The sequence below is a fragment of the Scyliorhinus canicula genome, chromosome 16 (genome assembly GCF_902713615.1).
Source record: "Scyliorhinus canicula chromosome 16, sScyCan1.1, whole genome shotgun sequence".
NCBI lineage: Eukaryota > Metazoa > Chordata > Chondrichthyes > Carcharhiniformes > Scyliorhinidae > Scyliorhinus > Scyliorhinus canicula.
Window position 1 is genome coordinate 893076 of NC_052161.1, and position 15828 is coordinate 908903.

General features: G+C 51.3%; 1 protein-coding gene across 2 annotated transcripts in view; it reads left to right on the plus strand.

The window, feature by feature from the left end:
* Positions 1-15828, plus strand: part of pcgf6 (polycomb group ring finger 6) — a 94855-nt gene that overhangs the window by 3470 nt on the left and 75557 nt on the right. For both annotated transcript variants that reach the window (XM_038773280.1, XM_038773281.1), the window contains exons 2-6: positions 2809-2905; positions 3526-3622; positions 7731-7786; positions 9399-9458; positions 11889-12018. In XM_038773280.1, coding sequence (XP_038629208.1) covers positions 2809-2905; positions 3526-3622; positions 7731-7786; positions 9399-9458; positions 11889-12018 — 440 coding nt within the window. The remainder of the gene's footprint in view (positions 1-2808; positions 2906-3525; positions 3623-7730; positions 7787-9398; positions 9459-11888; positions 12019-15828) is intronic.

Here is a 15828-nt window from a genome sequence, read left to right on the forward strand (position 1 = left end):
GAGCAAAATCGGCCTACAGGAGCCACATTGCAACGGGTCGTTGTCTTGCTTGAGTATAAGCGAGATCAGAGCCTGCGACATCGTCGGGGGAAGGGTTCCCTTTTCCTTAGCCTCATTGAAAGTCCTCAACAACAGCGGACCCAGCAGCTCCGAGAATTTCCTATAAAACTCTACGGGATACCCATCCGGTCCCGGGACCTTGCCCGCATGCATGCCCTCTAGCCCCTTAACCAGTTCCTCCATCTCGATCGGGGCCCCCAATCCCTCTATTCGTCCCTCCTCCACCTGTGGAAACCTAAGTTGGTCCAGGAACTGCCTCATCTCTCCCCCCCCCCCCCCCCCCCCCCCCCCCCCCCGGGCTCTGACTCGTACAGTTTGCCATAAAAGTCCTTGAAGATCTCGTTAATCCTTGCCAAGCTCAGCACCATGTTACCCCCCCCCCCCCCCCCACCCCGTCTCCAATCTCCTTGGCCGCCTCTCTCTTTCGCAGCTGATGTGCCAACATCCTACTTGCCTTCTCCCCATACTCGTACATTGCTCCCTGTACCTTCCTCAACTGAGCCTCAGCCTTCCCCGTGGTTAGCAAGTCACACTCCGCCTGCAGGCTCCGCTGCTCCTTCAACAACCTCTCCTCGGGGGATTCTGCAGACCTCCTGTCCACCCTGAGTATCTCCCCCACCAATCTCTCCCTCCCTATCCTATCCCTCTTCTCTCTGTGGGCCCTGACCGAGATTAGTTCCCCTCTGACAACTGCTTTCAGCGCCTCCCAGACCACACTCACCGAAACCTCACCATTATCATTGGTCTCCACATAGTTTTGGGTACACCTCCGGACCCGCCCACAGACCTTCTCATCTGCCAGTAGCCCCACGTCCATTTTCCACAGAGGGCGTTGGCCTCTCTCCTCCCTCAGCCCCAACTCCACTCAGTGTGGGCATGGTCCGAGATGGCAATGGCCAAATACTCCGCCCCCTCCACTCTCGGGATTAACGCCCTACTTACCAGGAAAAAAATCAATCCGCGAGTACGCCTCGTGCACATGGGAGAAGAAGGAAAACTCCTTCACCCTTGGCCTGGCAAATCTCCACGGATCCACTCCCCCCCCCCCCCCCCCCCCACCTCAGGACCTTGGCCGCCACCGGCCTCTTACCCAATCTCGACCTAGACCCAGATCCTCCAGCGTTGATATTTCTGGTGTTTAAAGTCCCACCTCCCCATTTCTAATGGAAACTGTGAATTTTTTTCCAATTAAGGGGCAATTTAGCATGGCCATCCACCTAACCTGCACATCTTTGGCGAGACCCAGGCAGACAGGGGGATAATGTGCAAACTCCACACCAGTGACCCGGGGCTGGAATCAAACCTGGGACCTCGGCGCCATGAGGCAGCAGTGCTAACCACTGTGCCACCGTGCTGCCCGAAACTGTGTGAAGTTAACACGCTAATTACCGTCTCACTTTTCCACTCGCATCATTGGTGATGCAGCAGTGCCCCTGTTGGCGGGAGAGTGTAATTACAGTGTGACAGTTTACACTCTTAATTCCATTGGCAAGGATTTATAATCTGGAAGTCTGTGCAGACACAAAACTTTAATAGAAGACAATCACACTGAATATAATCTCAGTGAGTAGTATTCCACATTTTTAGCATAATGAGAGTTACCGGAGAGTGACAGAGATCTGAGAGGAGCACCATGCAGAGGATCCTGTTCCGGAGGGTACAGTTTGCACCCAGATTATGCAGTCCATGGTGATTTATACGGTGTGTTTAATTATGGCAGCAAAGCAGGGGAAATAAGAAGTTTGTTCAAACAATTCATTAAATAATTGGATGCTTCATCCAAGGATAATGAATTAAACATGTTGGAATATTATGATGTAGTTATGCAATATGCAAGTGGACTGGGAAAATCAGGTTGGTAGTAGATCCCAAGAAAAGGAAGGACTTGGACAGGCTAGGAGAGTGGGCAAAGAAGTGGCAGCCTCACAGCGCCGAGGTCCCAGGTTCGATCCCGGCCCCGGGTCACTGTCCGTGTGGAGTTTGCACATTCTCTCCGTGTTTGCGTGGGTTTCGCCCCCACAACCCAAGATGTGCAGGCTAGGTGGGTTGGCCACACTAAATTGAACATAAGAACTAGGAGCAGGAGTAGGCCATCTGGCCCCTCGAGCCATTCAATGAGATCATGGCTGATCTTTTGTGGACTCAGCTCCACTTTCCGGCCCGAACACCATAACCCTTAATCCCTTTATTCTTCAAAAAACTATCTATCTTTACCTTAAAAACATGTAATGAAGGAAATTGGCCCTTAATATGAAAAACTGAATTGGATACTCTAAATTTATAAAAAAAGAAATACAATGTAGAAAAGTGTGAGGTTATGCACGATGGAAGGAGGAATGGTTCAGTCGGCAGTTAGAAAGGCAAATGCAATGTTAGCATTCATGTGTACAAGACCAGGGATGTACTTCTAATTCTGCTCCAATGTCTTATGGTCACATCAGCAAGATTTACAAGAACTTTAACAGGTGAAAGTTTTCCTCGAACCAGTGCCATGGGTTATCCAAACCAAAAGTAATTGTCTAAATTCAAATGGTACAATTTAATTGCTTCAGAACTGTAATAGAATGGCTGAGAGAGCCAGCAGCAATTTGTATTCATATCGCACCTTTGACACATTGAACGTCCCAAATAATGCAGCACAAGGCTTCTCTAAGCAGTAAATGCTCTGGGCAGAGGAATTTTAATATCAGTAGACCTTTTGCCAGAATGTGAGATAAGTACTGAGAGGATCTGTTATTTTTACAACAGAATATTTGTCTGGCAGACGTGAATCCGTATATTCTGTGTCCTGTCTGTGGAGGCTACTTCATTGATGCAACCACCATCACAGAATGCCTGCACACATGTGAGTACAGTTACACCAAATGTTCTTCCACAGGGGGCATTTTCCACCACTGTTGTGCTTGTTAGGATGTATAAAAATAAAGCTATTACGGTTTTGTTGCATTGTGTCAAGTTTCAGACACATCCCGAAGCGTTTCACGTTGAGTGAAATATGTTGTGTGATCTCTGTGGGAAATGCAGCGGTGATTTTGGTTCCGTCAAGATCACACGGAGGAACAGGAAGAGGCCATTCAGCCCCTCAAGGCCGATCCTCAGCAAAATTCCATTTCCTGCCTTTGCTTCATATCCTTCGACCCTTTTAGCCAACAAAAATCCATCCCTGTCTTGAAAGTTCCAGATTCGGTTTCCCCTTCTTCCTGATTTCACTACTGAGAGATCTCGCTGGAAATTGGAGATCACGCCCTCTCATTCAGGGTTCACCTCCGAGGTAATGGGTTTTTTTCTTATTTAACGCGTGTCCCTCAGGATCATTGACAGTATCTGTGTTCAGAATTCACAAACTGAAACGGGAAGACAACGTTTCTGTCAGCAGATTTGTCGCTGGAGTTTATTGTTTAATTATCAGAACATTTAAAGTGCATACTGCTTAAATTGTGAAATTCTTCCCTTCTGTCTCTGCAGTCTGTAAGAGCTGTATTGTCAAACATTTTGACTACAGCAACCGTTGTCCAAAATGCAACATTATTGTCCATCAGACACAACCGCTGTACAACATAAGGTGAGCGGGGTGGAGGGTGGGGTACGGTGAGCGGGGGGGAGGGTGGGGTACGGTGAGCGGGGGGGAGGGTGAGGTACGGTGAGCGGGGGGGAGGGTGGGGTACGGTGAGCGGGGGGGGAGGGTGGGGTACGGTGAGCGGGGGGGAGGGTGGGGTACGGTGAGCGGGGGGGAGGGTGGGGTACGGTGAGCGGGGGGGGGGGGTGGGGTACGGTGAGCGGGGGGGGGAGGGTGGGGTACGGTGAGCGGGGGGGGGAGGGTGGGGTACGGTGAGCGGGGGGGGAGGGTGGGGTACGGTGAGCGGGGGGGGAGGGTGAGGTACGGTGAGCGGGGGGGGAGGGTGAGGTACGGTGAGCGGGGGGGAGGGTGGGGTACGGTGAGCGGGGGGGGAGGGTGGGGTACGGTGAGCGGGGGGGGAGGGTGGGGTACGGTGAGCGGGGGGGAGGGTGGGGTACGGTGAGCGGGGTGGAGGGTGGGGTACGGGGGGAGGGTGGGGTACGGTGAGCGGGGGGGAGGGTGGGGTACGGTGAGCGGAGGGGAGGGTGGGGTACGGTGAGCGGGGGGGAGGGTGGAGTACGGTGTGCGGGGGGGAGGGTGGGGTACGGTGAGCGGGGGAGAGGGTGGGGTACGGTGAGCGGGGGAGAGGGTGGGGTACGGTGTGCGGGGGAGGGTGGGGTACGGTGAGCGGGGGAGAGGGTGGGGTACGGTGAGCGGGGGAGAGGGTGGGGTACGGTGAGCGGGGGGGAGGGTGGGGTACGGTGAGCGGGGAGAGGGTGGAGTACGGTGACCGGGAGGAGGGTGGGGTACGGTGAGCGGGGGGGGGGGGGGGGGTAGGGTGAACGGGGGGGAGGGTGGGGTACGGTGTGCGGGGGAGGGTGGGGTACGGTGAGCGGGGGGGAGGGTGGGGTACGGTGAGCGGGGGGGAGGGTGGGGTAGGGGAGGGGGGGGTACGGTGAGCGGGGGGGAGGGTGGGGTGCGGTGAGCGGGGGGAGGGTGGGGTACGGTGAGCGGGGGGGGAGGGTGGGGTACGGTGAGCGGGGGAGGGTGGGGTACGGTGTGCGGGGTGGAGGGTGGGGTACGGTGAGCGGGGGGGGAGGGTGGGGGTACGGTGAGCGGGGGAGGGTGGGGTACGGTGAGCGGGGGGGGGAGGGTGGGGTACGGTGAGCGGGGGGAGTGCGGAGTACAGTGCGCGGGGGAGTGCGGAGTACAGTGCGCGGGGGAGTGCGGAGTACAGTGCGCGGGGGAGTGCGGAGTACAGTGCGCGGGGGAGTGCGGAGTACAGAGCGCGGGGGAGGGCGGGCTACAGTGCGCTGGGGAGGGCGGGGTACAGTGCGCTGGGGAGGGCGGGGTACAGAGCGCTGGGGAGGGCGGGGTAAAGTGCGTGGGGGAGGGTGGGGTACAGTGCGCTGGGGAGGGCGGGGTACAGTGCGCGGGGGAGGGCGGGGTACAGTGCGCGGGGGGAGGGCGGGGTACAGTGCGCGGGGGAGGGCGGGGTACAGTGCGCGGGGGAGGGCGGGGTACAGTGCGCGGGGGAGGGCGGGGTACAGTGCGCGGGGGAGGGCGGGGTACAGTGCGCGGGGGAGGGCGGGGTACAGTGCGCGGGGGAGGGCGGGGTACAGTGCGCTGGGGAGGACGGGGTACAGTGCACGGGGAGGGCGGGGGATGGCGGGGTACAGTGAGTGGGAGGGGTACAGTGGGGGGGTACAGTGAGTGGGGGCGGGGGTACAGTGAGTGGGGGGGAGGGGGGTTCAGTGTGTGGGGGGAGGGGGGTACAGTGAGTGGGGGGGAGGGGGGTTCAGTGAGTGGGAGGTACAGTGAGTGGGGGGGAGGACGGGGTACAGTGCGCTGGGGAGGGCGGGGTACAGTGTGGGGGTACAGTGTGGGGGGTACAGTGAGTGGGGGGTGGGGGGTACAGTGAGTGGGGGGAGGAGGGTACAGTGAGTGGGGGAGGGGATACAGTGAGTGGGGGGTACGGTGAGTGGGGGTACAGTGAGTGCGGGGAGGGGGTACAGTGAGTGGGGGGGTACAGTGAGTGGGGGGGAGGGGGTACAGTGAGTGGGGGGGTACAGTGAGTGGGGGGGAGGGGGGTTCAGTGAGTGGGAGGTACAGTGAGTGGGGGGGAGGACGGGGTACAGTGCGCTGGGGAGGGCGGGGTACAGTGTGGGGGTACAGTGTGGGGGGTACAGTGAGTGGGGGGTGGGGGGTACAGTGAGTGGGGGGAGGAGGGTACAGTGAGTGGGGGAGGGGATACAGTGAGTGGGGGGTACGGTGAGTGGGGGGTACAGTGAGTGCGGGGAGGGGGTACAGTGAGTGGGGGGGTACAGTGAGTGGGGGGGAGGGGGTACAGTGAGTGGGGGGGTACAGTGAGTGGGGGGGAGGGGGGTTCAGTGTGTGGGGGGAGGGGGGTACAGTGAGTGGGGGGGAGGGGGTTCAGTGTGTGGGGGGAGGGGGGTTCAGTGAGTGGGAGGTACAGTGAGTGGGGGGGAGGGGGGTTCAGTGTGTGGGGGGAGGGGGGTACAGTGAGTGGGGGGGAGGGGGGTTCAGTGAGTGGGAGGTACAGTGAGTGGGGGGGAGGGGGGTTCAGTGAGTGGGAGGTACAGTGAGTGGGGGGGAGGGGGGTACAGTGAGTGGGGGGGAGGGGGGTACAGTGAGTGGGGGAGGGGGGTTCAGTGAGTGGTAGGTACAGTGAGTGGGGGCAGGGGGGTACAGTGAGCAGGGGGGAGGGGGGTACAGTGAGTGGGGTGAAGGGGGTTCAGTGAGTGGGGGGAGGGGGGTTCAGTGAGCGGGGGAAGGATGAATGGGTGGCCATTGGAACAGGAGGAGGGTATTTATTCACTCCAGCTTGATTGTTTCCACTATTCAACGGATTATGGCTAATCTGCCACAAACACCAAGTACTCATCTTTATCCATATTCCTCTATAGATTTAGGAACATTCATTAAGCATCTGGAATTAAAATTCTAATGATGACCATAAAACCATTGTCGTAAAAACCCATCTGGGTCACTAATGGCCTTTAGGGAAGGAAATCTGTCGTCCTTATCCGGTCCGGCCTACATGTGAGTCCAGGCCCACAGCAATATGGTTGATTCTTAAATGCCCTCTGAAACAGCCTAACCAGCCACTTAGTTCAGGGGCAACTAGGGGTGGGCAATAAATGGTGCCCTGCAACATCTAAATCCCATGAACGAATAAAGAAAAGGTCCCCAGGCTTGGTGGTAATGGTGGAGTGGGGGATATGCTGGGTGATGAGGTTGCAGATTGTGGTTGAATACGATTCTGCTGCTGATGGCCCATCGCGCTTCATGGATGCCCAGTCTTTGGTAGATCTGTTCAAAATCTATGTAACAAGGTGGTAGCGCCACACAACATAATGGAGGGTATCGTCAATGTGAAGACAGGCTTTCTGCAAGGACACCGCCTCACCAGCAGGTTTAAACCCTTTTGGAAAGCAAAGTATATCCAAATCCACCACCAAGGTGATTTTTACGGGAACAGATATTTAAAATGAAAATAGAGAGACAGGCCAAAACACTCTGTTCTCTGAGTCCACAGCAGCCAAATGTGAAAGCAAAACCAAAAACAGCTCCAGAGCCACAGCCCAGCTCCACTCACACAATGACATCACTGAAGCCATGTGCTAAGACAAAAACCTTTCTTAAAGGGACACTCACATTTCACCTTTATCTTAAAGAAGCAGGAAAGCAGGCATTTCATTTACATTTCAGATTAGTTTTTCTAACATCGCATTAACTCTTAGCGATTCAGTACTCAAACACACACATTCTTTAAGACGTGCACAGCACCCAGTCTCTCTATTAAGAAACTGATGCCAACTTGACTTGGAAATCCAGAGTGGGTGAGCACACACTTTCCCACATAAACTGTGGCAAACAGCACTGTGGGTGCACCTGCACCTCAGGGACAGCAATGGTTCAAGAAGGCAGCTCCTTCTCAAGGGCAATTAGGGATGGACAATAAATGCTGGCCTAACCAGTGATGCCCACATGCTGTAAATAAGTCTTTATAAAATTTAAACTCCCTGCCATAGTTTTACCATTTAGTCATTTTTGATGAATGTGTGATCCTGTGTTTTTTTGATTTTTCTAGACTAGACAGAAAATTACAAGATATTGTTTACAAGCTGGTGCCTAACTTAGAAAGCAGTAAGTGATGGGGATCACAGTGAACAACTTTTATAGAACACTGTCTTGATTTTCTCTGATAGTCAGGGATAGCATAAGTACTTCCAGCCATGATCTTCACTCTATTCATATTGGATGGATCAGTTTCCCAGTTCAGCAAGTTCTCTTGAGAATTGGAAATATCAGAACAATGCAGTTAAAGGTTCTCTTTACTGCCTGGTCATATAAAAGGCTACTTTGCCAAAATAAACAACAGCAAGGCCCTGCATTGTTCCTACAAAGTGGCACAGCAGACCCAGGTGCAATGATTATTAAAGAATTAATGTCACTGTCCCAGTCTAGGTGTAATGGACATTGAGGAGTTAATGTCACTGCTACAGTCTGGGTGTAATGGACATTGAGGTGTTAATGTCACTGTTACAGTCTGGGTGTAATGGACATTGAGGAGTTAATGTCACTGTTACAGTCTGGGTGTAATGGACATTGAGGAGTTAATGTCACTGTTACAGTCTGGGTGTAATGGCCATTGAGGTGTTAATGTCACTGTTACAGCCTGGGTGTAATGGACATTGAGGAGTTAATGTCACTGCTACAGTCTGGGTGTTATGGACATTGAGGTGTTAATGTCACTGTTACAGTCTGGGTGTAATGGACATTGAGGAGTTAATGTCACTGTTACAGTCTGGGTGTAATGGACATTGAGGAGTTAATGTCACTGTTACAGTCTGGGTGTAATGGACATTGAGGAGTTAATGTCACTGTTACAGTCTGGGTGTAATGGACATTGAGGTGTTAATGTCACTGTTACAGTCTGGGTGTAATGGACATTGAGGAGTTAATGTCACTGTTACAGTCTGGGTGTAATGGACATTGGGAGTCAATGTCACTGTTACAGTCTGGGTGTAATGGACATTGAGGAGTTAATGTCACTGTTACAGTCTGGGTGTAATGGACATTGAGGAGTTAATGTCACTGTTACAGTCTGGGTGTAATGGACATTGAGGAGTTAATGTCACTGCTACAGTCTAGGTGTGGTGGGCACTGGGGGTTAATGTCACTGTTACAGTCTGGGTGTAATGGACATTGAGGGTTAATGTCACTGTTACAGTCTGGGTGTAATGGACATTGAGGTGTTAATGTCACTGTTACAGTCTGGGTGTAATGGACATTGGGAGTCAATGTCACTGTTACAGTCTGGGTGTAATGGACATTGGGAGTCAATGTCACTGTTACAGTCTGGGTGTAATGGACATTGGGTGGTAATGTCACTGTTACAGCCTGGGTGTAATGGACATTGGGAGTCAATGTCACTGTTACAGTCTGGGTGTAATGGACACTGGGGGTTAATGTCACTGTCCCAGTCTGGGTGTAATGGACATTGAGGGTTAATGTCACTGTTACAGTCTGGGTGTGGTGGGCACTGGGGGTTAATGTCACTGTTACAGTCTGGGTGTGGTGGGCACTGGGGGTTAACCGTCTGCATTCCGGTCGGAACTTAGGCTTTGGCTGCTGGACTCTATCAGGGGTTATTCCCCTCACTAGTCAGTTGTGATTAGTACTGTCGGAATTTAAACGTTAAATTGTCTCATTCTGATGTTTAATCCGTGAGTGATGTGAACCTCTTTGTATTTAGATGAAAAAAAGCGGCTTCATGATTTCTACAGAGAGCGGGGACTTGAGGTTCCCAAACCAGGTGAGTTCTCAAGACTTGTGCCTAGTTCTCTGTGATATGACCTCTGGATTCTGGTAGTGTGTTGTGTGTGTGGAATATACTGAAGCTTCTTTGTTCACTGAAATGGCATCTCCAGAACATAACCACTAAGTTTGTTGACGGACACGCATCTCCTGCTGAAGTAAGTCAGTATCTCTGACACACCACAATAACTGAGGGCAGCACAGCTGCTTTAACCTCCAGCTAGCCCTATTTCTCAATTGTTTCACTGCACGCTCACTATGAGTACATCAGAAGAATAATGAATTTTCCACCTTGAGGACTCTCAGTTGGATGTGCTGGGTGTTGGTACCCCGTGGGATTCTGCCCAATGCACCCTGTGCATAACAGTGTTTCCAGAGCTCTTGGATACCAAACTCAATGAGTTAGTCTTTTTACCCAGATTGCGCTGCCGATCAAACCTGCCCAAGGTCTGATGGTTCCATCTGATCTCCAGGACAGACTGAAGTCTGTAACGCTGATCATGTGGGCAGCTGCGGGCTCCTGAACAGTGTTTCAATCAGTTCATTCGTCTGGGTTCTTCCTTCCTTGTCCCAGTCATGCCTCAAGCCATGCCCCTGCTAACAGTCAATCTGCGCAGAATTAGAATTGACTGTTTTGTGATCACAGATAATATTTAGTGTTCAGCCTGAGATTTGAGTGCAACATCACGTTTTCTTGCCAATTGATCACCATTGGCTCTATGGTATGTCACCTTGCTGACTAATTAGCAGACACAAGCCCTGCCTGGCCTTTGGGCGATGCTGTGAAGGAGCAACTGTGGCAGCAACAGTTACCTGGCTGAAAGGGTGAACTTGACCTTTCTGTGGATTTCGATGTGTGCTGTGCAGGGAGGAGAATTTCATTTTTGAATTAAAACGTAGGCAATCTAAAACCCTAGTTTACACTCCTTCCACTTCCATCTGAGTTGTGGCTGCTTCTCGCCGTTCAGCCAGGTGTACAGGGAGACCACTTCCTGCTTGCACTCGGGTAATTGAATATCGGCCTGTAGCAGAGGTCATCGGTGCCTCGTACACATTCTGCTACTGATGCTTTGACCAGATTGGGAGTGGGGGCGATGGTGGGGTGAACAATGTAAACGTAGATGTGACTTCTCCAAAGCTCAGTGCATTTCACTCACAACACTGCCACCAAGGAGAACAAGTATCCAAAATCACACTGAACATTTCATGTTGCTAGGAGGCATCGGCATCCACTTGGTGTGAAAGTGTCTCGCTCAGTCCTGTTGGTTTCAGTGTGACTATTTCACTGGACTGGCCTTGCTTCATTCTTTTCTGATCCCATTGTAGCCAGAGAATCTCCTGCATTGGCTTTTCTTATTGCTCCAGGACCATTGCATTCATGTGCCCCAAGGATCTATCCTTTTTTCTTGTCTACATTTTGCCAATCCACAAATGCATCCGAAAGTGCCAGGTTGCATTTTAAGAAATTTGTTTATGGGATGTGCCCATCTCTGAGGAAATTTAAAATAATAATAATCGCTTATTGTCACAATGAGGCTTCAATGGAGTTACTGTGAAAAGCCCCTAGTCGCCACATTTCGGCGCCTGTTCGGGGAAGCCGGTAAGGGAATTGAACCCACGCTGCTGTTCTGCCAGCTGTTTAGCCCACTGTGCTAAACCAGCCTCATTGGCACCACATTGCTGTGGGTCTGAAGTCACATGTAGACCACACCAGGTAAGGACGGCAGATTTCCTTCCCTGAAGGACATTAGTGAACCAGATGGGTTTTTACGACAATTGACAATGGTTTCATGGTCATCGTTAGAGTTTTAATTCCAGATTTTTATTGAATTCAACTTTCAGACTCAAAAACAGCTTCTTCCCCGCTGTTACCAGACTCCTAAACGACCCTCTTATTGACTGACCTCATTAACACTACACCCTGTATGCTTCAACCGATGCCAGTGCTTATGTAGTTACATTGTGTACCTTGTGTTGCCCTATTATGTATTTTCCTTTATTCCCTTTTCTTCCCATGTACTTAATGATCTGTTGAGCTGCTCGCAGAAAAATACTTTTCACTGTACCTCGGTACACGTGACAATAAACAAATCCAATCCAATTTCACCATCTGCCATGGTGGGATTCGAACCCAGATCCCCCTTGGGTCTCTGAATTACTAGTCCAGTGACAATACGACTAAACCACTGCCTCCTCATACGAATGCTGACAACACCCAGCTCACGTCTCACATCAGTGATGGGGAAACTAATGGAGAAGATTCTGAAGGAGAGAATCTATCTCCACTCGGAGAAGCAACGTTTGATCAAGAATAGTCAATATGGCTTTGTCATGGCTTTACTAAAGATGCTGTAAAAAGCAGATTTCTTCTGCATGTGCGCTATCTCGCCGACTGACAGTTCCCTGTGGTTTTCTTTTGGCTATCCAGTTGGCCCGGTGCCCAGCAATGGAAAAGTGAGCCGTATCCGATCGCTGGGTAAGAAGTTGGCATTGCCCATGGTTCCCTTGGACCGTCCTTCACCTCATCTTGAAATCTCGTTGGTGCTTGAGTTCATCGGGTAAGTAACGTCTGATAACTAACACTAATAGGCAGGCATTAATCTGAGCCCCAAGGGATTCGGCATGTGAAACTCCTTTTAACATTTTAAACCAAATATGTAATTCAGTCAGCTCAGTGGGCAAGACTCTAAGTCACAAGATGTGGGTTCAAGCTTCAGTGCAGTACTGAGGGAGTGCTGCACTGTCAGAGGGTCAGTACTGAGGGAGTGCCGCACTGTCAGAGGGTCAGTACTGAGGGAGTGCCGCACTGTCAGAAGGTCAGTACTGAGGGAGTGCCGCACTGTCAGAGGGTCAGTACTGAGGGAGTGCCGCACTGTCAGAGGGTCAGTACTGAGGGAGTGCCGCACTGTCAGAGGGTCAGTACTGAGGGAGTGCCGCACTGTCAGAGGGTCAGTACTGAGGGAGTGCCGCACTGTCAGAGGGTCAGTACTGAGGGAGTGCCGCACTGTCAGAGGGTCAGTACTGAGGGAGTGCCGCACTGTCAGAGGGTCAGTACTGAGGGAGTGCCGCACTGTCAGAGGGTCAGTACTGAGGGAGTGCTGCACTGTCAGAGGGTCAGTACTGAGGGAGTGCTGCACTGTCAGAGGGTCAGTACTGAGGGAGTGCCGCACTGTGGGAGGGTCAGTACTGAGGGAGTGCCGCACTGTCAGAGGGTCAGTACTGAGGGAATGCCGCACTGTCAGAGGGTCAGTACTGAGGGAGTGCCGCACTGTCAGAGGGTCAGTACTGAGGGAGTGCCGCACTGTCAGAGGGTCAGTACTGAGGGAGTGCTGCACTGTCAGAGGGTCAGTACTGAGGGAGTGCCGCACTGTCAGAGGGTCAGTACTGAGGGAGTGCCGCACTGTCAGAGGGTCAGTACTGAGGGAGTGCCGCACTGTCAGAGGGTCAGTACTGAGGGAGTGCCGCACTGTCAGAGGGTCAGTACTGAGGGAGTGCCGCACTGTCAGAGGGTCAGTACTGAGGGAGCGCCGCACTGTCAGAGGGTCAGTACTGAGGGAGTGCCGCACTGTCAGAGGGTCAGTACTGAGGGAGAGCTGCACTGTCAGAGGGTCAGTACTGAGGGAGTGCCGCACTGTCAGTGCGTCAGTACTGAGGGAGCGCTGCACTGTCAGAGGGTCAGTACTGAGGGAGTGCTGCACTGTCAGAGGGTCAGTGCTGAGGGAGTGCTGCACTGTCAGAGGGTCAGTGCTGAGGGAGTGCTGCACTGTCAGAGGGTCAGTGCTGAGGGAGTGCTGCACTGTCAGAGTCAGTACTGAGGGAGCGCCGCACTGTCAGTGCGTCAGTACTGAGGGAGCGCTGCACTGTCAGAGGGTCAGTGCTGAGGGAGTGCTGCATTTGTGGAGGCACTGTCTTTCAGATGGGAAGTTAAACTCTGGCCTCATCCGACCTTTCATGTGACTATAAATGAGCCCCAGGGCGTCGTGTGGCGCAGTGGCGAGCACTGGGACTACGGCGCCGAGGACCCGGGTTTGAATCCCAGCCCCGGGTCACTGCCTGTGTGAGTTTGCGCATTCTCACTGTGCAGGGTAGGTGGATTGGCCACGCTAAATTGCCCCTTAATTGGAAAAAATAATTGGTTACTCTAAATTTGTAAAAAAAATAAATGAGCCCCGACATTATTTCAGTTTGAAGAGCAGAGATTTTCCCAGTGTCAATATATGAACTATGAGCAGGAGGAGGCCACTCGGCCCCTCGAGCCTACCCCACTATTCAATAAGGCCATGGCTGATCTGATTGTAACCTCAACCCCACATTCCTGCTGACCCCCGATAACCTTTCACCCCCGATAACCTTTCACCCCCTTGTTAATCAAGAATCTGATTCCTCTGCATTTAAAATACTCAAAGATTCTGCTTCCACCTGCTTTTGAGGAAGAGCGTTCGAAGGATTCTACCCTTTTTGGCGAAAAAACATTTCCTCGCCTCTTTCTTAAAGCAGCTGTAATATTTCCCGTTTACCAGTTAGGTAAATAACAACTGCAATGTTTATTTACATGTAGCCACAATGCCGAGGTTTGCAGCCTTGTGGCTGTGAGCATCTTCCAGGATCGAACTGATTCAGAAACCTGGGGTTGCTTGTGTGATTCCCCCACCCCGGTCCCTGATCGGCTACGCGGGTCACTTGGCCCTCTCAGCAGATTGCCCCTTAAATGGCACCAAATGGGCCTCTTATTTTTAAACAGTGACTCCCAAGGTCTAGATTTTCCTAAAAGAGGAAACATCCTCTCCACATCCACTCTGTCAAGATCCATCAGGACCTTGTGTTTCAGTCAAGTCGCCTCTTATTCTTCAAAACTCAAGGGGGCCTGTCCAACCTTTCCTCATAAGGCAATCCATCCATTCCTGGTACTGGTCTGGGAAACCTCTCAACTACATCCAGTGCATCTGCATTCTTCCTTAAATAAGGAGACAATAATGTACGTAATACTCCAGGTGTGGTCTCACCAAAACCCTGCATAACTGAAGCATAACCTTCCTACATTTGTATTCAATTCCCTTAAAAGTAAATGATAATATTCAATTAGCTTTCCTAATTACTTCATATATCTGCATACTAACCTTTGCAATTCAGCACGAGGACTCCTAAATTCCTCTGCATCTTAAGGCTCTGCAATCTCTCACCATTTAGTTAACAAGCTTCTTTTTTATTTTTCCTGCCAAAATGGAACTATTTCACATTTGTCCACATTGCACACCATTTGCCACATTTTTGCCCACTCACTTAACATATCCGTATCCCTTTGTAACCTCCTTACGTCCTCTTCACATCTTACTATCCGACCTATCTTTGTGCCACCAGCAAATTTAACAACCAATCTTATGGACCCTTCAGCTAAGTCATTTATAGAAACTGGAAAGAGTTGAGGCCCCAGTACTGATCCCTGTGACACAGCAATTGTCATACCCTGCCAACCAGAAAAATACCTATTTATGCCTACTCTCTGCTGCCTGTTAGCTAGACAATCAAAAGTTACCTCTTTATCCACAACAGATGTAACTTCCTCAAATAATTCTAATAAACTGATGAAACATGATTTCCCTTTCACAAAACCATGTTGACTCTGCCTGATTGACTTGAATTTTTCTTAGTGCTCCGCTATAACATCTTTAATAATGGCTTCAACTTTTCCCCTATAACAGATGCAAGGCTAACTGGCCTGTAATTTCTTGTTTTCTATCCTGTTTTTTGAATAAAGGAGTTACATTTGTTATCTTCCAACCTAATGGAACCTTCCCGAGTCCAGGGAGTTTTGGAAAATTAAAACCAATGGATCAACTATCTCGTGAGCCACTTCTTTTAAGACCCAAAGATGGTTATGAGTGGCATGGTAGCACAGTGGTTAGCACAATTGCTTCACAGATCCAGGGTCCCAGTTTTGATTCCCGGCTTGGGTCACTGTCTGCATGTTCTCCCCGTGTCTGCGTGGGTTTCCTCTGGGTGCTCCGGTTTCCTCCCACAAGTCCCGAAAGACGTGCTGTTAGGTGAATTGGACATTCTGAATTCTCCCTCAGCGTACCCGAACAGGCGCCGGAATGTGGCGACTAGGGGCTTTTCACAGAAATTCATTGCAGTGTTAATGTAAGCCTCCTTGTGACAATAATAAAGATTAAAGTTCATCAGGACCTGGGGATTTGTCAGCCGCATAACCCAACAATTTTCTCAATGCCACTTACCTGGTGATTGTAATTTTGTAATTTTCCTGAGTTCCTCCTTCCCTTCCACTTCCTAATTTACAGCTGTATCTGGGATATAGTATCCTCTATAATGAAGATATGGGCCCTGTACACTACTCTGTATTTGGGATATTG